This window comes from Cottoperca gobio, chromosome 6, assembly GCF_900634415.1.
Source record: "Cottoperca gobio chromosome 6, fCotGob3.1, whole genome shotgun sequence".
In the NCBI taxonomy this organism is placed as follows: domain Eukaryota; kingdom Metazoa; phylum Chordata; class Actinopteri; order Perciformes; family Bovichtidae; genus Cottoperca; species Cottoperca gobio.
The window spans coordinates 1,089,037-1,114,996 of record NC_041360.1 but is presented as its reverse complement, the minus strand read 5'-3'; the positions used below and the strand labels follow the sequence as shown (position 1 = coordinate 1,114,996).

Here is a 25,960-nt window from a genome sequence, read left to right as displayed (position 1 = left end):
TGAGAGAGATGGAAGTGATGTGCTAGTCGAAAATGGTTGAAACTGTGGGTGAAACTTTTGTTGAGCATCAGAATCAGAATCTTTATTTGTCCCACGACAGGGAAATGTACGTTGTTACAGCAAAGAGAGTAAAGTGACGAGTAACAATTAAATAGAATAAATATACAGTAACAGCAACATAAGTACAGTCATTGGAGAAAACAAAAGTGTAGGAGTGAATATTGCACATGACAGTGTAATTGCAAAAGTTATAAAAAGTGAATATTGCACAAGGCATTGGTAATTGCACACTGTCGGAATAGACTTTTGTTGATCAATATTAATAGAAGATATTGCTATTTGTTGAAGAGCTATTTCAACCATATGTCAGTTTGGCCAACTGGTTACCAAAGCCAGTGTCAAATAAAATTACAATCATGTCTCTGTTCTAGCTTTGTTCTGTGTTAGAAACAAAAGGATGTCGTGGCTGACGTTGCACCTTCGCCTCCATCTTGACTGCAGTAATAAAGCTCAACGTTGAGCAGAGAAGTGCAGCCTGCGTCCAGCTCAGGAGGAACAAGCAAGTACCACAAAGGCTTAAAACTCCTGTCAATGAAGCTAGTATGCTGCCAAACCTTCCTCTTTTTAAGCTTTAATCAAATCATTTTAAAGAGTAATGAAACCCGCCTGTCCTGCCTAATTGTAATGGAAAGTCAACCTCTGTGTTATGGGGTGTCAGGTAGCTTGACTAGCCTAGTGGCGTCTTGCATTTAATTGCACATAATTGCTAACATCACAGAGAGCTACATAGAGAGCTGAAACTGCTTTCTGACAGTTGAGAGCACAAGGTATTCAGGTGTTTGTGGATGGACTGAAGTAACTAGGTAAATTGATTAATGCGTTAGTAAAGATAATAGATTGAAGCTCAAAGAGCTATTGTGTCCGACTAGCACCCGGTACACTTTCTGGAGTTAGCAGGCTTTTATACAATTGATATCATTTTCTATACACAGCATAAATCAGAAACATACAAATGTAAGTATTTATTTGATTTGTCTTGGAACAATTCATATAATTCACCACCAAAATAAAGTGAATTGACTGTGTGAGTTTGAGAGTGTACTCACCAGAAGAACATTTAGCACTTTTGAATTTGAGTCTATGTTAATAAAGCTAATAGCACTTACGCTATCTCAGAAATGCTTATGGCTTCAGTGTTTATATTTACTCACTGCTCTTCACCACACTGCTAAAAAGAGCGAAGGAACTAAGAGGAGCTATTGTTATGGAAAAGATTTGAGGCGCTAACACAAGCAGCATTGTTTATAGCATGACTTTATCTGTTTGGTCATGAAAAGCTTCCATAAACCCAAAGCAGGTTTTACTACACACATGACACCATGGAAATGAATCCTGACAATTTGCAAAATAATAGAGAAATTAGAGTCACTGTATATAGTATTTTGTCATCATTAGTGTGTTTTTCGATACGAGATTTGGGCAAATCACACCTGTACCATTGTGTACAAGAATCAGAGCAGGTGAGCCAAAGTTCCAAAGAGTGTCTGCAGTGTAGACCTTGTGAATGAATCCCATCAATAAATTTCACAGCCTAAACCATGTCGGATATGGGAATGACCTTATTTCACCAAACAGTGTGTGTGCGTGTTTGCCTGCACTTAGAAGGGTGTGAAAATTCTCACCAATTTAGTCAAGGCCAAGTCTCTTTATGTCAACGGAGTGGAGCAGAGATATGGAAAGAAACACTGTCTCTGATTTGATTTAAGGATGGAGGGATGATGGTTAGACTTCACGTACTGTATGACCTTGTGTGTGTGTGTGTGTGTGTGTGTGTGTGTGTGTGTGTGTGTGTGTGTGTGTGGGTGTGTGTGTGTGTGTGTGTGTGTGTGTGTGTGTGTGTGTGTGTGTGTGTGTGTGTGTGTGTGTTTCTTCCTGACCTTTCAATGACCTCTCCATGAAACCTTTTGGTTATTTAAACTCTTAAATTGTGCAATACATGATTACAATATTCCGATTACATTATGCTGATACTTGTGTGTGTGTGCGTGCATTTGCGTGCGTGTCAACCTTGTATCCCCGCTCCACTCGTGGCCTTGCCTAGCTGTTGGGTTTTGGGAGGGGGTTGGGGGGTTGAGGGTGCTTTGTGATAGGAAGGGATTCAATAAGTAGTTGAATCAACCCCTCCTCCCCCTGTGGATCTTAGGACGGTGGGAAAGTTCAAATCTGCTGCTATTTTCTATCTTTTATCAGCCGGGCTTATCGGCTGGCTTTCTCGTCTGCATGCCTGGCTTCAATAGTCCAGGGTCTCAGCTCGGCTGCATGGTAACTGCTCTCTATCTTCCTCCCTCAAAACTCCTCCCCTCTTTCTTTTTTGTCTTGTTTTGAAACACCACCTGTTCTTACTCCTTTTTCTCCTCTACATTTTTTCATTACCAGCACATTAAAAAGACAAAGAGAATACACCATCTCTGAATGTATTTCCTCTATATGCATGGCCTTCAATCAGAGTTTCCCTTTCCTGATGCTCACTCTGGAGGGTCACTTAATATGCAGATGAAGTTGTACATGTTGACATGTTTCATGTATTTAAAACAATTTGACATTTTCAAGCATATGTTTTATGATTCATTTGGAGTCCCCTCTATTTCCTAGAAAATGAAAGACACAAATAACCCATGTTCAGTTTACAAGCCAACGTATTTGCTTCTATGCTTGAGATCATGAGACTTTTAGGACCAGAAATGTGCTGACAAGGTTGAAGAACTCTGCCTTCAATGTGCCTCCATACAGTTAAATATTGCATTTCCCCGTTTAATGAGAATGAGCTTGAAATGTCAACAGTGAAAAAACATGAACTATATCTTTAGTTACATTTCAAGAAGAGTTGAGAAGAGTTGGTATACAGCTTTTCTGGCAAGAAATGAAATGATCCCGTTGGATCAAACGTTGAATTCAATATTTAGTTTTTTTGGCGTCGTTCACAAACAATACACCGACCTTGAAAAACACTTTAAAGTTGTATTGTACACTCCATGCATAAAAAGGGGGTAATGGCACACAAAGTGAGTGGTTTTGGGGTTATTGCTAAAGAGTCAAATGATTCATTATTATTTAATGTCAATACACAGTTTTTATCAATGTTCCTTGTCAAGTGTTGTTAAAAGTTGACAAAAGTTGATCCCCCCCTACCTGGAGGGATCTAAGAGGGTCTTGTTTCTTGTTTCATTCCTTTACATGCTTATCATAATGCACACAGTTTCACTTTTCACAGTTTCACTGTATTTAAACTGTAGACTGCTGTTCCTCTGTTGTGTATGTGGGAGTGAGGCGTCCTTGAGGAACATGAAACAGTCTGTCAGGGTGAGTGCGTCTGAAGTGCTGCCAGAGAAGAAACGGTTGTGAAACAGAATACCAGAGGGAAGACTTGATCCAACGTATCACGAGGTGTCTCCACACTGCACTTTATGCAGCGATATGGTGCTCAATACAAATGTGGATACTTGATTTGAAAACGTAAAACCCACACCCTTAATTAACTTATCATTCAGACTTTACATAACTAATGTCAAAAACATCTTATTCAGCCATATTTGTCCATTGATTGGTGTACAGTATTTATCATGTTGCTTCATCCCTCACTCCAAAGTGCAGTGCTTGGAGAACATTCCTCCATTACATGAGAGCGCTGGACAAAGTGCAGCCAAAATCTCAGTGAGCTGTATAAAAACAAAGATGAGAGGCAGAACAGAGATGGAGAGAGGTGACTTTGTGTTAGTCAGACAAGCCTGATACGATCTCTCTGTCAAAGGTGATGAAATCTGCTGAAATGCAGCATCTCCAAAATGTTATCACAGTATGTGAGTCACATGGTTCCGTTTTGACACTCTGAAACATTGTGTGTTCTTCCGTTCCTCGCTGGTGCCATCGTCATTTTCTATTAATTGATGCTATTTTCTGTGCGCACTGTTCCTTTAGGAAATCCTGGAGAGATTTTAAATAGATATTAAAGGCTTTTGTAGTGCTCAGTTTCAAGGAGCGTCAATGTCCTTTCTTTCCCTCTGGCCAATTTAATGTGGAAATGAATGATACCGGATTTCTTTTGATAGCAATGTCGATAATTCAGTGTAAATTAAAATAAATAAATAATAATATTTGTATGACACCCCTTTGTCTAAATTATGTGTATTAGAAATTTGGAAAAATAAGTATGCTGTCAGTCCAGTGTTCTGCATTGTTTTCTTCGTTTACTGTACGGACTCACTTTTGACTCACTGATCATCAGTCTGAAGTCGTTTGTGCATCAACCCGATCTGTAAGAGCTCGCCTGGTCAGATTGGTACTCTGGATCACTAAGGAATATCCGTACAGGCCTGTAAGAAGTTTTAGAAACAAGCTCTGCAGTGTCACATTTGGTGTCTTTTCAACAATAACATGTAGAGAATAAAAGAGGAATCTAGATTAATTTATTTTACATTCAAGAACAAAAAACAACAAAAAGACATATTCAATTTACAAATGAAAAAAAGGTAACAAATCACGTTTTAAGAATATAAGAATGTTGTAAGTATTTGTGATCCACCACTGACAATTATCCCAAAATAAACGCACTATTTCCTCCTGTTTGAGTAACATTTGTTCAAACTAAACTGAGCCTTTTTAGTCATTTAAACTTTTGAAGAATTATGTTTTTTAGTTGGCAATAGAAGCAGAACAATAAGAATATAGAACAACACCAGCCTCATCCGCCAAACAAATAAATGATTTTATGAACATTTTCAGCACAGCTCTTAATAGGAATCGTTTTCCTCACCTCAGAACCCTTTGACAAAAGTGTCTGTGTGTGTGTAGTCCACTGTATGTGTGAGTGTGTACAATATCCGTCGGTTGCAGCTGTAACACGGCGGGACTGCTATCAGGTCTGAACCAACACGGTGTTCCAACATGGAAAGCAGCAGCAGGGAGATTTATTTCTGTGGACTGGGGCCAGTGAATTGTCCTCCTGAGAGGCGCCGGACCATCAGATAGGCCCGCTGTGAAGAGGCTGCTGATCCTCTCCTCCAGGGCTAGTTTTTCTCTCTGGGGGGCATGAAGGATACCCCTGCCACTGGACAATCCATCACAGCCAGCGCTGATGCAAGCCACTGTGGGTATCTGTGGCACAATAGGGGGGGAATTGCTGCTATCTCTCTACCTGCCGTCCTCATGCCCAAGAAGCAAGTATCTCCTCCTCAGAGGAGGAGGGAGCTAATTGTTACCCCTGCATGGTGTCAAGTCTCTCTCATTCTGTTACCATTGCGCTACATCCCTCCATCCGAGGTCTATCTCTTCTTCTCTGTCTCTCTGTCTCTCTCCCAAGGTTCAGCCAGTGTCCCATCCCGCCATCTCCCCAGGACCTTTATCAGGGAGACGGCTCTGCTCATTAAGGAGTTAATTTTCTCACTCCTATCTCTGATTAGTATAGTCAACCTAAAGCACTGTGAATTCTTCAAATTTTCTTCCTTGTTATCAAAAAGGGAGAGGGAGAAAAAAAGATGGGAATAGGGGGGATATTTAATCGGTTAAGTAGTCTTCCTGGGGAACTAGATTTCTCTCTCCCTCTCTTTTTTTTCTCTTCCCAGCAATGTAAAGAAATCTCTCTGAAAGCCAGCCCAGCTCAGTAATTCAGTTTTTAAAGCATGAGGATAGAGGGAAAGAAGGAGGTGGTGGAGGGCGGGTGGGGGGCTGACGGTGGTGGTGGTGGGAGAGGGAGGGAAGAGAGAAGGAGAGAAAAAAACGACTTGATGAAATTCCGCTATCAGCTCCGAACCAATATGCAAAATATCTCGCTGGAAATCAAATAGCTATTATGTTTTCATTTCCACGTCGGCGTATTTGCTTAATGAAGAGGAGACAGATCAGACCGGCAGAGAGAGTCTGCAGGAGCCGATAACCGCCAACGGCTCCCAGCTATCCGCACAGAGTGACGCTCCCAGTCACTACGCTTTTTCACAGAAAAAAAGAAAAAGGGATGGAGGGGAGGCAGAGAAAGAGAGGGAGGGAAGGTGATGGAGTATAAGGGATAGAGAGAGCATGAGTGATATTGAAAGGGTACAGAGAAGAAGAAAGAGAGGTGGTGGAAGGGAGGGGGGATAAGGGGATGAGGAACGGAGAGATAATGATGGAAAGAGAGGAGGAAGCGAGAATATAAAGGAGAGACTGCATGTTGAAATGGAGAGATGAGGTTTGAGAGAAGAGATTGAAGCTGAGAGAATTTTCTTTTTCATTGAGAGGCATTCATCGCTGAGAAAACAGCGTCCTAAAAGTCTAGAAATGCCTTGAAATCTTTTCAACTCCAGGCCTTTATGGGACTTGAATACAATTAAATTAAGAATTTAATCGAGCAAATAACTTTTAAATATGTTGCACTTTGTTAGTCTGTCATTTTCAAAATGTTTAGCTTGATCAATCCTGCAAATACACGCTGTACTGCTTCATGTTTACACCGGGTTCATGCATTTTCAGGCTTTTGATGTTTGGTGTCCTGCTGTGCTCAAGTGCAGCAGCTCGCCCCTTTACCACGAGTGTAATCCTCATTATCATTAGCCTTACACTACGTGTTTCACTCTTGGCTGTGATCGACATTCTCAAAGCTGGGCGTTCCCCTTCCCTCTCTGCTTACGTATTCCTCCCTTCAGTCTGTCCTTCACGCTGCTGCTGGGTACATTTGTATTTACTAAGGGCATAGCAACGAACTGCTATGGAATTAAAATGTTCTGTCGTCACATAAAAGCACTTTTCTTATCGTTGAGGAGATTAAAACGAGTGTCTTGTTTGAATTGATGCTGTCGATGCTGCCGAACGTATTGATATTTAAATGAGTTCTACTAATAATAAGAACACTGTTATTAACATATTCTTTACATATGTACAGTATTTGTGGGACACAGGTGTTGATAGTAGAGGATTATGTCTCAGCCTGCATCAAATCTATTATGAATCATAATACAGGTGGTTCGCACTGACGGGATAATATTTGCTTTTTTAACAAAACACCAGCAGAATTAGTCGACCCATGATGCCTTTCACATGTCGTATATGACTGCACTGCTATCATATTAAACAGGGCTCCAAATAATTACTGCTTTCATTGTTATTATTATTGTATATATTGTTATTAATCTGGTTATGATTTTATATTAATACATATATATATATATAATATATATATGTCCGATAATGGGGAAAAATGCCCATCACAATTTCTCACGCGTTCAAATTGCTCGTCCAAAAGCCAAAGGTGTTTCTCTTCATCACAAGTAAAAAGAAAGAGACAACGCAACAACACACCTGACAAACTGGAACACGGTAATGTTCAATTATTCATCAAAAACCGCTTATCTGTCATTTTCTGTAGGTCAACTTATTGACACGTAGTTTCAGCTCCAATATGAAACCTAACCACGGTTGTAGTAGTTCCTAAAAAGTTGACATTTAGACATTTATACCGATGACAGATTGTTCTGCAACAGTGGAACTCTGGGGTTAAGTGTGTTATTCTAAGATGTGTGGTTGCTCCGCTCTCTTAGAGTCGTGTTCATACCTATTTATTAAGCTCTTTCTTTTAAGATATGAAACATTGTGCTGCACCATCATATCCTACTTCAGCACCATTTTTCCACTTCCATCTTTTGCTTCATGCCGTGCAACTATTCTGTATAGTTTCTAGAATATATTGATACTATACTTTAGTGAAAATGGCAGAATATTGGTGGATGCCTCAGACATCTACAGCACATCATCATAATCATCATCATCATCACGTTGACAGTGGCTGTTTTAATGATCGTGATCATAGTAATTATATTATTTTCAGTGTGCTATTCATTGTAATGCTCCGTGTCTTGCTTGTTTGAAACACAATGCAGTGCAAAGTGGAATAAAATGTTAATCGCTGTTTTTTCAGGGCAGTTTCACGATACAAGAGCGTTCACATAATGCAGATGGTTAGTTACAGCCGTGCTCCTGGGATATTAAGAAATCGTAAATATTCAGGAAACACACACATTTCTAACAATTGCTCCTTAGTGCAGTTAACAATTGTCCACTTCACGAGCACAATGGAATCATACTGGTTGTTCATTTGATGTGGCGAGAACATGTGCATCCTGTGGTAGTGTCTCAGGTTTCACTGACACACATCATTAGTTTGAGAACATGTAAGGGATGTGGCAGAGGATTGGTCGAGGTTGACCAGCCTGCAGGCCTTAATAGTTACTCTACCCTCTCACTGACAACCATTACGTATTGCACGCGCCACTGCACTCTGGGAACTTTATCATCATCATCATCATATTAGATGTGAAGATGTGTGGACGGTCAATAAATCCCAGGGATTTCAGATCTGTCGAATTTGCTTTGCTTGAGTTTGTCATCCCTAGAGTAATCAATGGGCAGTCGTTAGCAGCTCAAATCCTAAAGGCTGAGGAGAAGAAGCTGATTATTATTGAAGCTGAATATAACAGATCGATATCACGGGCTGTGTGGACGGTTCCTCTGGTGTGACGTTGATGGTAAGGGACGGTGGCCATGGAGCTGTGATAAGAGCCATGCAGCGTTGAAGGAAGTGTTTAAAGTGCAAAGTTGATTAAAAGTATTTCCTCAGTGGTGGGTAATTCTCTTCACTCTGATCAATAAGTGGCTCCTCTCCAGTGCGTGACTCTGTGTCAGGTACCTTAGTTTCTCTCTCACACATCCTCCTCTTCTTTCCATTCTCTCCTCCTTTCTTTGTTTAAATATCCTCCTTTAATGTTTCTCTTCACAAGTCTCAGATTTTCTTTCATACAAGTATGACTTTCCCTCTCTCCCTCCCTCTCCCTCTCCTTCTCTTGCTTTCAGGTCTAATGTATTTTTTGTGCGGCGGGTTATTAGCGTGAGAGCGGCGAGGCTTGCGTCTGTTTAATCAGGCTTGTTGAGCATGCAGGCTTGATGTGTGTTGTCTCTGTGTTTAATCAGCGAGCTGCTTGCTGCAGGTTTGATGTGGACGGAGAGTTAATAAAGCAGTATCTTTGGTGCCTTCATCAGCTGCAGCACTTTGTTCTGCCTCTCCTCGCGCCTCCAAGACAGACAGCTGCAGTCTCTGTGCTGGAGCTCAAGTACTCCTGTACTACTACCACATCTGTCTCGGTCTCATCTTGATGCTGGAATGGATTTTTCCACAGTCAACACAGACTCGTAATAATCTACTTTGTCTCTCATTTTAAAACGGTGTTTGCCTGAAACACCTTAATAATGTATTTTATTACGTATTTATTAAGAGGAATATCCCAGTCCGGTCCTTGCATTGGACAAATCACATCCAGGTCATGTCTTGAGTCTGGTGTCACTAAGGTCTGGGTATCGAACCCCAATACAATCCATATCAAAATGTGTCCAAAATGTGTCCATTAGGGCCGCAATGGTTACTTTTCATGTTTTGAATAATTGATTAAATAAAAAATGGCCACACATTTTTGTCCGATCCACAGTTCAAGACTTAAAATATTCGAGTTAAAAAATGTGCAGATTATTCAAATAGTTATCAATTTATTTGTATGTGGATTGCATTATTAGACTATTTGTTTCTGCTCCATTATTATCAATGAATTGTTTCAAGACATGCATCAAGTAAAAATACCAAACATGTTCTCCTTTATGCTTTGAAATTAAATGTTAATACAGTTTGAGTCCCGAACAAAGTGAGCATTTAGCATCAAAAGCCGCCAAGTTCTTAAAGTTGGTGTGATCAGATTAATAGTCTATTTGTTCAGCAATTCAGTAAACTTTACTTATTAAGCCTTAATTAATAAAAACCTTTTTAAAATAAGGGTATTGAGGGTTTGTCCTATTTTGTCAAAAACCCAGCTTTCGTATGATGAAATGGTCTTTAACTTAAGATGTGCATTTGTCATTATTGTTTTTAAATTGTGTATACAAAATGACTAATAAAAAAAAGTAATTGATATATTAATCAATGAAAATAGTTATTTGTTGCAGGTTTAGGGAGGAATGTATATATATATATATATATATATATATATTACATCATTGTCTTAAAATGAAGCTCATTAGGCTTGATGAGCTGCGTTCTTGATTTAAAATCTTTTTGTTTGAGTTGATGGGGATCCCTTCTTCACTCCACTACGGTGTCTTTTTAGTCAGATCTCCTTTTAACCCTTTTAAATATTATTAAGTCCATACTTTGAGGCAGACGTCAAAGTTCTGTCCGTGCACCTCACTTGGTATACTTGCAAAAAAGGAGCAATTTGTTCTGGAAACTCCTTCAATAGATCTTAGGCAGTCCAAACTAAACACAATCTGATTTGTTTGTAAAGGACTCTGTAAGGGTTTGCACCTTGTAGAGAACTTTCAAAAGTCCTTCTCTCTCCAGGAACTGAAGTATTTTCTGAATTTCATCTTTCCATATTTCACAAGTTTCATTTGCCCTTAAGTTTGGAAATATGAGTAAATGTAAGCTTTAGCTTTTCGTTCAAGACAAGATCCTCCGTCTTTAGTTCACAACCTAGAAAGCTCAGTGGTGCTGCTGGATAAGTCTCAACTTAATTGATGTCCCTCCCACAGAGATACACATGTGGGCTATGTCTTTTTATTATTTCTCCATCTCTTCAATGAGTTCAGTCCAATTTTCCTGTGGATATCACGCTTTAACAATTAATAAGGCTTTAACTTTTAAACTGGCAAATGAAGTAGAATGTGCCGCACTTATCACACAGGGCCCGCTATCCTTTCTGCCAACTATCCGAGACAGGAAGAGAAGGGGAAAGAGAATATTTCTCCTTGGATAAAAGAGGGGAGAAAGTGGAGCCGAAACTTTTCCGCACCATTTGATGTCTGAAAGCAGTGATGCAGCGATTGATTCATTAAACCAGAGCCGTAACGAGGAAAGAAATCATAATTCAAACTTACATTTTAAACAGGAAATATAATTGGAATTTTATACAGAGAAGTCCCTTTGTACAATTATGATTAAAGGAAAATTAATTGTATGAAAATGTCCTTATAGATACTGAAAATTAGATCTAGCAAAGCTTGTGCGGCATAGACCTCATTCTAAAAATATTGTGTACAGGATCGATCTTTTTCTCTTTCTCCTCTTTTTTTATGAAGGTCCAAATCTAGCTGTGTTAATTTTATCTGAAATTAGAGTGAACCATGCAGGCGTGGAAGTTGAAATTAGCCTAAAGATGTTTCATTTACAAAGACAGAAACACTTTGTCAGCCAGCGATTGTTTCCCAGCATTATCTCTGCCTGCTTTTAATTGCTTTGGAAGTGAAATTAACAGAATTAGAAAAATTGCCTCTCCCTTTTTCTACAAGCTTCTTTATTCATGGGTATTGTTGTGTGCTTTGTATAGATTATAGACTCCTTTTGTTCCAGTATTGTAAATATATACGCCCCCAGTCACGGCTTTAGCTCCGAAACAATCCCTCTGTTCGTTCGACACAACCTAATGAAAATTAATTTACAACCTGTCTGGATTGGGAGGGAAAGGCGGGAAATGAAAAAAAAATCCTGTTTTTCTCTCTGTAATAATTTCACTCTGATTCAGTTTTTCAAAAACATTTGCCCACCTTCCTCGACTTTCCAATACATCATCGTGTATGAGAATTGTTTTCTCCCTCGGCAGTGATTAACCATGTCTGCTTCACTTCCTAGTCCTCTTAAAAGAAATGGTTACCCTGAATTATTCATTCTATCATCTCACCTCTCGAGAACGGAGAATGAAACATGTCACCCGATGCACGTGAACATAATAGAAACTGCCTTTTATAATCAGCCTTGAAACGCTAATAACTATAACTCAGTCTTTAGATCCGGAAAAACAGCCAATAAATATGACTGTATTTTTGAAGGTTTGGAGCTCTTAATGCACCATTAAAGTAGCCTGGTGTATTCATCTTATAGGAGTTTTATTAATGAAGCAATTTAAAAAAAAGAATCGCATTAAATCCATATTAACTGACTCCATTTTTTTGGGATGTAATCTTCAAACAGGCTAAAATAGATCAAAAGTACTGTATAATTACTATGGTCAGCAGGGATTATGAAACTGTAATTGATACAGATCAGCCATGCACTAATCACTTTTTTAGCTACAATTTTAGGTATACTGTAATTTGGCTTTAAGGTCCCCCTTGGCTTCTTGCTATTAATCTTGTGGATTAGAGCATTCAGCCTGTCCAATTCTTGAAACTGTTATTTGAATGAGTCCAGTTAAGAAAATGGATCAGTGTGTTTAGGGTACGTTTCCTCTATAAGTAGCTTGTTTTACAATCTCGCTACCTTCTATTTTGCACCTCTGCTGCACCAGGCTGTTTAGACACGAGGCCCATGTGAAGACTCAAGTCCTTCTCCTTCTGCACACGGAGTCTAATGTTCTTCTGTGTTCCTGTCCTCTGACAGATTTCTACACGTCTCTACTTTACTCTTATTATTCATGTGTATTTTGGGTTGAGACCACCTGATGTAATTGCATTTCTTTTTTTTATATACCAATTTGGCTATAATGTGCTTCTCTCTACTTAAATACTTAATAATAAATGTTTTCTAATATAACTGCTTGGAATGTGTCTTCATCCATCCAGATGGCAATATGTTTTCTTCTATCGGTGGATTTAAGTACAGATCCAGTTTTACATTTTCCCTCCTCTCCTCTTCACAGGTTCCCTCGGGGATCTTGGCGGCGACGAGGAAAACACACCGGACAACCTCAGCCTATCAGGAGAGGAGGGAGGAGCCTCGGACCCAGACGATTCAGCAGAAGGGGACAGTTCCAGCCCTCCACCATACACATCGCTGTACAACGAAAGTAAGAAAGAAGAGTCAAATATCCAACTACAACAGAACATATTAGCACACGCGTCAATTCACTTTTACTGTGCACTTATACTGGACCTTCCACAGACCTTCACTGGGAACTGTTTTAACTGGAACTACTTTCTATCAATGATATAGTAAATTGACAGTTTGACCAAATAACTTCCAGATAGTATAATCATCAGTAAATATGTTCACCATGTGTTTTTATTAATATACTATACTATCACACTGACTATATTGATAGCCATGCACAACACGCATTTTTTGTTGCAAAATAATCCAGATGTCTAGTTTACTGGCAGTTATTAGTGGTTATCACCAGATGTATCTCCTCATCAAGACTTGAAGTCTTTCTTTCATCAACGAACGTTTACCTGTTATCTGACAAGAGACAGTTAGCGTCACCCAGAGACAACTAAAAAACACTGAAGAACCATTATGAAGTTGCAGCTTTCCACATGTATCACTCTTTTATCTCTATTGTGTCTAAACAAATAAAAAATAAAAACCCAATTCTCTAGGTTCAATCTTGGCTTCAGTGAACCTGCCCCCTCATGCACCTCTTATCCCAGGCCTTCCCCTTGTACCGTGTGATAGCAGAGTTTTCAGTCATATTCTTTTGACTTATTCAAGATTTCACTAGCTGTGTTTTTTAATCTCAAAAATTCCTGCTCTTGTGAAATTTTGGGGCTGGAAGTGATAAGCGTCTGTTGGTTGGCTTGGTTTGATAAACCCATGGAAATTCTGTCAGGTGCTAATCGAGACGAGATTAGAGATTAGCTATGTGCGTGTGTGTGTGTGTGTGTATTTGAGGTGAGGAGTGGGTTATGTGTGTATAAGATAGAAAAAGATGAGAGAATTCAGGCAGACTGCACATGTGAGCAAGTTTGTCGGTCGATAGCAAACTGACTTGGCGTCATTGTTTCTTTATTTACACACACACACACACACACACACACACACACACACACACACACACACACACACACAGTTGATTTACTCCTCTCTCTCTCTCTTCCCTGGGGTTCCTCGGTTGCCCAGCGCTGCCATTATCAGTTCTCTGTAAATCAGCCATGTTTGACGAACCTGCTCTTTCAACCTGGGATCAATACCAGGTCTTTATCTGTCCAGAGCTGGCTAATAAAGGCAAGGCCTCTTATCCACCATCTGTAAGAGAAAGAGAGAGAGGGACACACACACACACACACACACACACACACACACACACACACACACACACACACACACACTAGTGATAACCGCCGTGATAACAATAAAAAAACATTCTACCTGTAACAGGCCCAAGCACTCTGCCTCTGTTCTCTCCATCGCACCCACCTACTCAACCTGACAGAGAGAGCCAGTATATTAGTGCCATTACTGTGAATCCACACACACACACCCACACACCCACACACCCACTCACACACACACACACACCCACACACACACACACACACACAGTATGATTGAGGAAGACGTGAGCATCTGTTCAGTACGTCTCTCTCTGTTGTGGTGTTTTTTTCTTTCTCCTCTCTCTTCTCAGAATTGCTCTACAGTTGTAGCTATTTTTAAAAAATGTTTTAAACAAGGCAATCATACATTTACATCACAGGAAACTTGATAAAATCCACATCTGGCCTGATTCGTGAGTATGTTACCTCCCTTTGACCTCTAATTGTCGGGCCCTTGTTTAGACCAATCAGAATGCTTTTTGTAAAGCGGCAGTTTTTTCTTCTCATCAGAATCTGATCAGAGGTGATGGAACAGGATGGTGAGGAAGTGTATGTGATGCTTAAACGGACAAATGACAGAAGTCATAATCTCTTCTGATATCCATGATATTCCAGTAGTGCTGCAATGATTAGTGATGCATTGATTAATCGATTAGTCAATTGGAATTGACAAATGTTTAAATCATTTATCAAGGGAATTTATGAAACATTTGCTCATTTCAGCTCCAGTCTGAGAACTTAATCGGTTTTATGTCATTTCAAATTGTGAGCAATGAGCAATTCAGGGTGGGCGGATGTTTGACCACATACCTTGATATTGATATTGCCGATTATATTATTGGTGCTTTCACAAGAGATTTACACAATGAGATTTTTTTATGAATGGCAACAAAAAGTTAGCCAAAAGTATACAAACATTTTCTATAGTTTAGTGACCAATGATAATTATTGTCCCTGAAAAGAATGCACAGCCCTTTTCAGACATATAATATGTAACATTGCTGGTTTAATCTATTAAAGGGACGGCGTTCTGTCATTTAAACAGAGGCGTCTGTTCTGTTAACGTTCCTACACTTTCATTCACACGTGACCGGACATTTATGGAAAGAGCTGCATGCTTGTGAAATACTTGGCACTCGATGTGCAGGGTGAGCAGAGGGAGAACAGGGATGCTCTCACAGGACGTACCACTGATGGACTTTAAAACATGTTGATTATGATGATTGTGAGCCTGAGGAACGCTGTGCATGGCTTCTCACAGTGAATCTATTGATACATTTACTCACTCCAAACAAATGAAAATGAAAAACAAAAAAAAGTTAAAGACAGTTTTTGTTTAACACATTGGAAGACATTCGTGGAACATTACTAATTGCATTGAACACACATTTGCATACATTTACCATATCATGGTGTCTATCACAGGGCTCAACAATAAGGACTGCCAGCTCACCCCGGGCCAAGTAAAATGCCTCGTCAGCCTATTAAATAAAAATAATTAAACATTGTTTTTTCCGGAGCTGATAATTGAAGTAGCTGAGGAGGGAGCCATCTCTCTTCCTTGTCCTCTGTTGAGAGTTGCACATGTGCAGTTTACTGATCGGGCACTGACGGCGGGTAAAAACAATGTTTATGACCTGAAGCGCAAGAGGAGCATTCCAGTTATCCTGGATACAGGAGTTTAGTTGGGTGGTGTAAGAGGATGTCCTCTCAAATCCAGATTAATTTACTTAAATAAAGATTAAACATGACAGTTTACTTTAGTCTGTAGGTTGTTATTTGATAATATTACAAATTGTATAATGACAGATAGATTTCTGACCAGACAAGTGAACAAAACCCTGTGAACCCTGTTTCAGCTATTATTGATCTAGCTCAGCTCCATTACCAGCAGTGCTGTTATAGGTTGTAATGGTAACAACCTGTCTACACATGTTTCTGTCTCATGGGCGTCTTTCGTAACTTACATTTTTATAAAGATGCGTAAATAACTTTTGCTTTACTCAAGCCTTATATGTGAGCCAAAGCCTAGTTTACACTCCTGTGTGTTTCTCTTCTGACTGACTTACATGCGTCACTACATTGATTGTGCATCGGGCTTTGAGGTTTGCCAAAATGATTGTCAGTGTGCAGCTGTGCTGTGGCTGAATGGATGCAGTGACACTGACAGACGACTGCAGTTGCGTATGATGTGCAGCTTTCTCTAGCTGGTGTGTACAAGGTGGAAGACTTGAGGCTCCATACCTTGGTCTTGGTCTTGGTCTTGTCCAAGCCCTTTTTAGCTTAATCTGTACCAGCCAATTGACCAACGTGGAGGTATGTGAGGGATCCCTCAAATGTGAGTGAACACATATGTAAATAAAAGATGCCGATTACAAAAGGCAGCATTAAAATCAGTACGAAGAGGGTCTGAAATGTATCGAGGGTTGTAGAAGTTGTAGAAGAAAGCGAGATTGTTGGGTGACTTTGCCCTGCAGGTGTGACAGGGGAAGTTCAGCTTATCAGATTGATGGAGACTGTCTCGCTATAGGGGGGAGGGAAGGTGGGAGATAGAGAGAGAGGGAGGAGGGAGTTTTGCAGAAAAGTGTCTGTCGACTCCTCCTGATACCTGCCTCCATGTCTGAGATGATATGGAAGATAATATTGATAATATTAAACGCAATAACTGTGTCTCCAGCTCCCCTCCCTCGCTTCAGCCCCTGCAGGATAAAATCAATGTGCCATTCAATGTGATTTATAGCTGAAAATAATGGCACTGTTTAGGCAGGGGGAGGTGTGTGTGTGTGTGCGTGTGTGTGTGTGTGCGTGTGCGTGCAGTATGTAGGCGTGTATGAGTGTTTGCATGAGGTTGAAAGGTGGACGTGACGTGAAGATGGATGGTGTGTGTGTGTGTGTGTATGCATCAGCTTCTCTTTGTATGTGTGTGTTGATTTATTTGACGATGCAGATCCAATCTCTCAACTGTTACATTAATAACGGCAGAGAGTGAGGGCGTCACATGGTCTTGTGGCGTTTATGGCTGGTATCGATTGGGCGCTATCGCTGTTTATCGGAGCGGGAATGCAAGGGTAAACACGGCCTTTGTGCAGACAGCTGAGGTGTTATCGGGTCGGAGGCTGAAGACGGGGTGGGATTTGGGGAAGGGGAGAGAGAGGGAGAACAGAGCTGGGAAGGAGGAAGTGGAAAGTAGGGCAGAAGTTAGGAGGAGGAGGACTGCTTTTTAAATAATACTTGTAATAATAATAATAATAATGAAAATGTGTATTTTTAACCTAGAAGGTATTAACTAACTCACTAACTGATCTATTAACAAATGGTGTAAAACACATACAGAGGTGGCAGCAACCGGCTAACTAGAGTTTCTAACAGAGCGGTGTCTACGTGGATGCAAATGTATAGGGTACCCCGACTTACCTAAATCCACAACCTCACACCAGGGAGAAGAGAGCAGACCCAGCTCTTCCTGGTCCTCCTCCTTTATTGAGGGCCCTTACTCCTGATAGGCCAGCTGGTGGCTTGGGGAGCCAATCAGGTAATCACCACCTAATTGGAGCACAGATGAGAGAAAAAAACACAGCAAGACCAAAACACAACCTGCCTGTCACGTAACAGACAGCGCTAGTGCTTTTCTAACCGGCATAAAGCTAGGTTGGGGAGATTACTTTTAATCATGACGTCCATTACATAACACTAACTGCATCACTGCAGTATAACTGGTAATATACCTAATTGAGTTAAACATGTAGTTAGAAACTTCTCCAGTTTTTGCTGTATCTACAGTGAACATCATTAGAGATATTAATAGTGAAATGTTTGTGATCCGTTTCCATGCATTCAGCTTTTGAGTCATGCTAACCTTTGTCCTGATGATGATGATGATGATGATGATGATGATGCAAGACCAGAGAACAAGAAGAGAAAGATCTTCAGCTCAGATAGCCTGAGGTGCTGTGATATAACTATTAATCTAATCTAACTAATCATGAGTCCCGCTAATAGGGAGTGACCCAGCAGTGTGATGAACCAGCTGATACCGGCTGCACAGGCAAAGTTCAGGGTTAACACTTGTGCATGCTGGATAAACACATCACACACGCACACGCACACAGTAAAGCCATGTGCAGAAGCACAGGCGGATCTCTTTGATCAGCAAGCAGGAGGCTCTGTAATCAGCTTGATCAATGGCAGGGATATCAATGCTGATTAGAGGAACACAGGCAGCCTCTGTCTCTGCTGAAGGTGACAGGCCGAAGGGAGGCACGGGGAGGAGATGGAAAGATACAGGAGAAAGACGAGGGAAAAGAAAAGAGAACCACCTCCAGTGAAGAGAAAGAGAGGCAATGATGGTGGGCATTGATGAAGAGAGAATGGAAAACTGGTGGAAGACAGATTGAAAGAGACACAACTAAAGGTAGAGAGTGAAGACTTTGTTTTTGATGAGTCTTTGATTCTCCAGAGTTGCAATGAGAATCAAAGGGTCCATCTCTGTGTGGCGAGGTGTGTGTTACACAGCTCAGGGAGTCATCTCACTGCTGCCTTTGATCAACAGACAGGAACAGCCACTGCACAGACGCACACACAGATAGATACACAGACACACACACAGATAGATACACTCACACACTCACACACACAAACGCACACACAGATAGATACACTCACACACTCACACACACACACACACACACACACACACACACACACACACACACAGATGCACACACACACACACACAGACAGACACACAGACACACACACAGATAGATACACTCACACACTCACACACACACACACACACACAGACACACACACAGACACACAGACACACACACAGATAGATACACACACAGACACACAGACACACACACACAGACACACAGACACACACACACAGACACACAGACACACACACACAGATAGATACACTCACACACTCACACACACACACACACACACACACACACACACACACACACACACACACACACACACACAGATGCACTCACAGACACACACACACACACACACACACACACACACACACACACACAGATGCACATACACACTTACAGACACACATTTTGACATGCACATAGGTTTCAATCGAAGTTTGGGATTGAAGCTGCCAGGAGGCAGTATGTCGTATGTTTGAGTGTATTTAAATGTGAATGTTTGTGTTGTTTATCCAGAGCCCAGGACGCAGGATTCTCGAGGAGGCCCCGATGATGAAGACGAGGACGGGGAGGAGCAAGGACCTACGCACAGTGGCGAGGAAGAGGAAGGAGAGGAAGAGGAGGTGTTACAGTGGAGGGGACCAGGTCAGTCAGTAACGATGTCATGTGGTATTTGAAACTAACCAAAACAAATGTACTGATGCAAAACAAAAGAATATCTGCTTTTACTAAAGGATTGTAAAATCCTGTACAGGTGTTCACATTCTTTATTGACCAACCAGAAACAACCCTTTCACAATACTTAATGGTGCGTTCACATTAACAGTGTTATTTGATTTAAAACTAAGAGTAATTATTTACAACTACATGCACTATGCATAAAAAGGACATTTCTAGTGTCGGGATGTCATTGAGGGGCTTGTAGTTCATTTCAAATCCAATCAGTCAGAAATGTGCAATATCTATCCAGCACATGAGACAATAGGCCTCTCCCTTCTCCATACGCCTGCTCACCCAAGCTTTGTTCTGCATGTCCATGTTCTGCTCCGTCGATGCTGACGGAGACGATCTGCTGCTGTTCTAGCTGGTGTGTGTGTGAGAGCCCAGCTCTTTCCCTCACTCTGCTATCTTTACAAACCAGCTCTATTTTTGCCAGACTGGCTCGCATCTTTGAAGCCTGAAATTCACTTGTGAATGTGTATAAATGGCTGTACTTATTGGCAGTTGACTAAAACATTTTCATTATCATTTGTTACTGACTTTGTTGTAACGCATATACAGCACATTGTTTTGTGTTTGTAATTAGAGAGGGAGAGTAACAGTCGTCAAATGTAGTATGACATTTGATCACAGCTCATAAATACTACCAACACCAGCGGTCATTACCAAGTATGTCGCTGCATAAATAATTATTTTATCAAAAGCACAGGCTCAAGACAGCAGCTGTGCTGTGAGAAAGTGGCTATGTTAACATTAAGAATGAGAAAGTTAGGAGGCCATCTGATCGTCTATCAGCGATCTCTGGTGACGATAATGATATGAAAATACAGACGATTACTCAAGCCGTCTGCCTACCCCATCTCATCTACGTACATTGTTAACTAAGACGATAAAGAAACAAATGAGTTTATTTAGAGAATGTAATTGAAGTATGACTAATAAAGCCTTCACGACAACAGCTACGTGTTCTCTCTGTCCTCACCATGAGCAGCTACAGATGCTGGAGGATGGTCTTCAGTGACAGGGCTGCTCTTTGATCCTTAATAGCGCTCAGACACCAGGCTTAAGTTTAACAAGCATCAGCTACTGAACGGTTGTTACTCAGTTGGTTTGAAGTTAGTTTAAAGTTTGTATTGACTGTTTTCTTCTTTTTCTTGTTTAGTTGTTGTTATTGTTTGTCTGATTTCAGTCATTCTTTATGCAAAAAGGACTGAACTCTGTTTGTAAGGTGGCAGCATCACATTTCCTCTACTAACCAATATCCTGGGGGAAAGCCTGCATTACCATCTCCTCCCTTGTTCCACCTATGACGTTAGTTCTTTACTGTAGTTGTGTTAGTACACTGCACCTGACTTGTGTGGTTTATATATTTAAATTTGAATCTTGCATACTGCATAATGTTGCATATAGACCAATTCCACTTTTATGAAATAAAACAATCTTCAGAGAAATTAGTGCAGGGGCTTTATTTTACACAGAAGACCACATATTTAATAAGAAATCCATTTGGTCAATTCAGTTTGTAAGTGTACGTTTCTGTAATGGTTATGGAAAATGATTGTTAATAGGGGGCCCAACCCTGCCACTAGTCAGGACATTAATATATTATTATAAAACCCCAAATGACGTGTTTTCACATTAAATGACAGCGTTTAAAATCAATTTATTTCTAAAAATAAATGGACATTGAAACTACGGCATGGTTTAGATAAAGTCGAGGTTAGGAGGCTAAACAAATAAGGACAGATCATTGTTGGGTTTAAAAAAGAAATATATACATTCATTGTTAAAACCTGACCTGAGTGCAAACTCCAGTCTCTGGCATGAACGTTGGCCATGCCCCCAACTTCCACACCCTTACTTACCTTATAACTTGGTAACGAGTGCTGACTGTTTGCATTAAATGCATATGCTGTGCTGCAGAATAGTCTAGAATGGGATACCGGGATACTCTAGGCAACATACTATCAGTTCAACTCTTAACATGCTCTCAAGTGGATCTACCGTCACTATATGTCTGTGTTTGTGTCTGTGTTCATGTTAGAGACGCTCTGCTGTGTTGCCTCTTCCGAGTGTCTTTCAGGGTCCGTTGTGTTGTCCTACTGTTCCCCTGTAGGAGATGTGGATGCGACAGGCCGGGGGAAAATTTATTCAAGTTGTAACAAAAACACACACACACACACGGCTAAGAAGAGATAACAAGTAAATCGCCATAATTTTATTATTTATTTCCTCTCTTATCGAGGTCTGTTTGGTTATTTATTTCTCTCTGTCTGTTGTCTTCAATGAGTTAAACAATGCAAGAAGATTACCGCACTATCTCGCATTATTTCCTTTTCAAGCTGTGCACGTTTTATGTATGTCTGTGCATGTGTGTGTACGCAGCGTTGAGTGTGTGTATGTTTATGTGTGTGTGTGTGTGTGTGTGTGTGTGTGTGTGTGTGTGTGTGTGTGTGCATGTGTATTTTAATTCCTATGGTGGGGAAGAGAGGATGTGTTCATTATCGTCCTGTCCCAGCCTTGTCCCTTTAACAGTAATTGGAGCGATATTAATTGCTGCGCAGTGGCTGGTTGATGGTAGCACCATGATGCTGCACTGATAGGGCCTGTCCGTTCTCCTCACAAACTAACTGCTGGGTGAGCGAGGCAAAAGGATGGAGGAGAAGGGAGGGAGGAGGGGGGAGAGAGAGTAAGGAAGAGAGATAGCCCCTCTATCAGCTCCAGAGCAGGCGCTGTCTTTATCAGGAGTACGATTGGCAAAAAGGAAACTTTGACCGGTCTGAATTTTTCTCTTATCGTCAAGCCCCCCCTCCTCCACCTACCTCCCTCCCCCTCCCCTCCCCTCCCCCCCCTCCCTCCATCCATCCACCTCTCCTCCTCTGCTCTATCCATCACCACTAACAACCCCTCTAACAGCCCTCCTCCCCTCCCTCCTGTCCACCCCTAACAGCATGCATCTCTCCCTCTCTCCCTCTTTTTATTGTTTCTCCTCCTTCTTCGTCCTGCATGTCACAGTGGGACTGGAGTCTCTGGCTAATGTTCCCTTGTTCATACAAAATGTTTCCCCGTGTATCAGACATTTCCCATAAACAGATGAGTGGAGAAGTGTGTATGAGTGGAGAAGTGTGTATGTATGTTATGGAAATAAACAGGGTTTTATCTCGTCTGAGTGTTGGCATTCCACTCGTTTCTCTCTGTTGCTGCCTTTTAGACACTTCTGGGACCAGAAGTCTAGTTTTTAATCTTATGGGGTTTGGTTGCTTTAAGGCCCATCATGCCAGCCAACTGTCACTACAACACCTTGTTTGTGTCAAATGCTATTCATATGATGTTTTATGACTTTTCAATATATATATGTTTTGTCTTTGGATGTCCAGGTTCCCATGTTGGATTTGTTTAGTTTTTTCTTATTTTTTATAAAATACAAAATCAAATAAAATGTACAACGTACATGCTTGTTGTTTTAAGTGTTACAGTAAGGAGCAAAACTTAGCAACAATTAAAGGAGCAACAACACGTCAGTCATCACTTTGCTCTTAACACTTCCTGTGTATGTAGTTGATTAAAGTAGGGCTGAGACAGCCACTTGGTTAAGCAGGTCGTCGATTGACAGAAAATATTTATCAACAGCAATTTTGACAATCAACTTATTGCTTAACATTTATGGTACTAATGTGAGGATTTGATACTTTTCTCTGGTTTATATAATTGAAAATCTGTGTGAGCTGTCTGTCGGACAGAATGAGCAACTTCAAGTCCCCCTGGGCTTTGGAGATTCTGATTGGCATTTTTCACCATTTTCTAACCTAATCAATTAATTGATTAACCCGAAAAAGAATCGACAGCGTAATCAATAATAAAAAAAGATAGTTATTTGCATCCCTAAATAATAGTAGGTTTGCCAGTTTTGATGATATATGATAATTATAGAAATTAGAGCAGCAACTAATATTTTCATCCCCAATGAATCTGTTGTTTTTTTTCTTAAAAAGGTTTTCTTTTTTTTTTACCTACTAAAAGTTGGAAAATATTCAAAATGCTCATTATTTTTTTTCTTAGAGCCCAATATTATTGTTCCAATAGTTTAATTAGAAAGCATCAAATTCTTAAACTAAATCAGAAACAATAAATCAATCATCAAAATAATTGCCTATAATAATAAATAAATTGTTCTTAGGCAGCTCAACGAGAATAAAGATATTACAGTCCGTTATTATATTTATGCGATGGTGTAAAACTCCAGTGTTTTCCTTCCTTTTACCCTTTTTGTGAAAGAAGTGTCTGCATGTCACTCTGAGACTGTATGTGCTGCCAAGCTTCTCTACGCTTGTTCATTTAGAGAAGACACTTCTACGCAGATCATACACTACATACATTTTTCACATTTCAGTCTTCCTTGTGCCCCTCTTTTGTCCACATGTGCCATCCATTTTCTTTCTGCGCTTACTACACCTTTCTACATCCGTTTCTCTTTCCTTCCTCTTCATGTCTTCTTCCCTATCTCTTCACTTGCACTGAGTCATGATACCTCGATCCGTCTTTTTCTCTATCCATCAGTCTATACCCTCTTTCCCTCTCGATAACTCTCGGTTATAGCTGTTTGTATCAGTGTGGTAATATTATATATGCACAAATCTTTTACTTTTAAAATCCATGCAGTCTTGTGTATATAGCAAGCCTAAATTAATTGAATAATAATCTACTAATTCTAGTTAAATAGTAAGAGAAAAATATTTATTCTACTTTGAAACACAATAAATCCTAGATATGACAATTTTAATTTCCCTTTCTGTGCACAGTTTGTGTTCTAACCTTATGATAATAATCTCTTAATTTATTCAAATAATTAATTCAAATAATTCTTTGTTGCAGTCATTATTGTTCAGACAAACTGATAAAACAACAGAACATTTTAATTCAGCCTCTCTCTCTTTTTTCTTCCTGCTTAAAGATAATACAATTCATTACTGGACACAACATTTTTCAATCGACATATTTAACACCGTCTCCTCAGTGTGTAATGAGTTGTTTATACGTCAATCTCAATACATTCCTTCGTCATAGATGAGAGTCAAGGCGATGCTTTTTTAGTTTTTCTCTTTTTCTGAACCACTTTCTGCCGACAGTGGCAAAACATTGTGGCTTCCATTGATATGAAAGGAAAAACATTCAAATTAAAGAGATGATAAACTTGGAATGGATTAGAGGCTTCAGCAATTTTCAGTTTCAGTTTTTCGTCTTAAAACAAGATGGTGTGTGGGTGTGTGTGTGTGTGTGTGTGTGTGTGTGTGTGTGTGTGTGCGCGTGTGCGTGTGCGTGTGCCGGGTAGTCTAGGTGGGAGCTGGTCCCTATCAGGGATGGCATGATATGCTAAAGTCACCATTTTAATCTACAGTGTGTCCATACTGCATGATATGCAAAATAAATTATGAAAAGAAGAAAAAAAAAAAATCCTATCTTCTGAATGACCTTGCAGGCTGGAGGGTTCAATATTTCCCCCTCTCGCTACTTAACATTCTTGATATGCAAATGTGTCACAGTAATCCCTTGTCATTTGCTGGCTGGCAGTCCACACATCTTCTGCTTCCAGTACTGTGTACAAATCTATTGTCAGTGGCCATCACTAAACAGTCAAAGTGTTTTATATCCAAGGCGATGGACAAGTAACTGAAAAAATACTAAAAGCTACTTTCATAAATTTAAGCTTTTAATTTGCTTAAAGATTTTACTAACCCGTTGTTGCAGCAAATGATTATTTGTATTATCGATTAAACTTATTATTATTTTCTTGATTAATTATTTATTTTATTAATTTATTATCATAGTTTCCAGGGAAGTTATGGTATTTATGCTTGAAAAATAATTAAAACCATTTAAAAAATTCTTTATCCTCTTTGGATTTTTGTGAGAATATATTAATCGCATGTTATTTCCTTAGGTTTTTGATTTTATAACTGAAAAGTATATTTGTGTGTTATATACTTTTAATCTTTTAATAACATGATCTCTTTTTTAGCCTCTTACATTTTCAAAAAGTATTCTTGCTTCCCAGCAGCAGTAAAACAGTAAAAAGTGCACTGCCAGTATCCCTGGTGAATTCCACCATCAAAGAATTTCCCAGGTCCTTCCCCTTCCCAGCTTTCTAGTGTGTGGCATGGATGGCAAAGAAGGTCCAATCCCACCCTCTGACATCTTGTCCAGGGGCCCCATGAAGCCAGCCGTGCGAGGCCAGGGGTTTTACTGCTTGCCCAGCATTCCTCGTTCCTTATCCTCCCCAACAGAGTTATTTAAATGACCTCAAATAAAGCATTGTAATTGCAGGCATATTAATATAGGTTATTATTATGGTTATTATTCTTTACTAGGGTGTGTGTGTGTGTGTGTGTGTGTGTGTGTTATCATACAGTAGATAATTATAAAGGAGCATGAAGGCACACTATATGCGCACACTGTCACTGCTGGGAGTCTTAATTTAT

The 25,960-nt window shown here is 40.1% G+C and overlaps 1 protein-coding gene across 3 annotated transcripts in view; it reads left to right on the top strand.

Moving 5' to 3' along the window:
* The window catches only part of zfpm1 (zinc finger protein, FOG family member 1), a 95,303-nt gene that overhangs the window by 28,951 nt on the left and 40,392 nt on the right, over positions 1-25,960 (top strand). For all 3 annotated transcript variants that reach the window (XM_029434170.1, XM_029434169.1, XM_029434168.1), the window contains 2 exons: positions 12,699-12,845; positions 19,281-19,409. In XM_029434170.1, the coding sequence (XP_029290030.1) occupies positions 12,699-12,845; positions 19,281-19,409 (276 nt within the window). The remainder of the gene's footprint in view (positions 1-12,698; positions 12,846-19,280; positions 19,410-25,960) is intronic.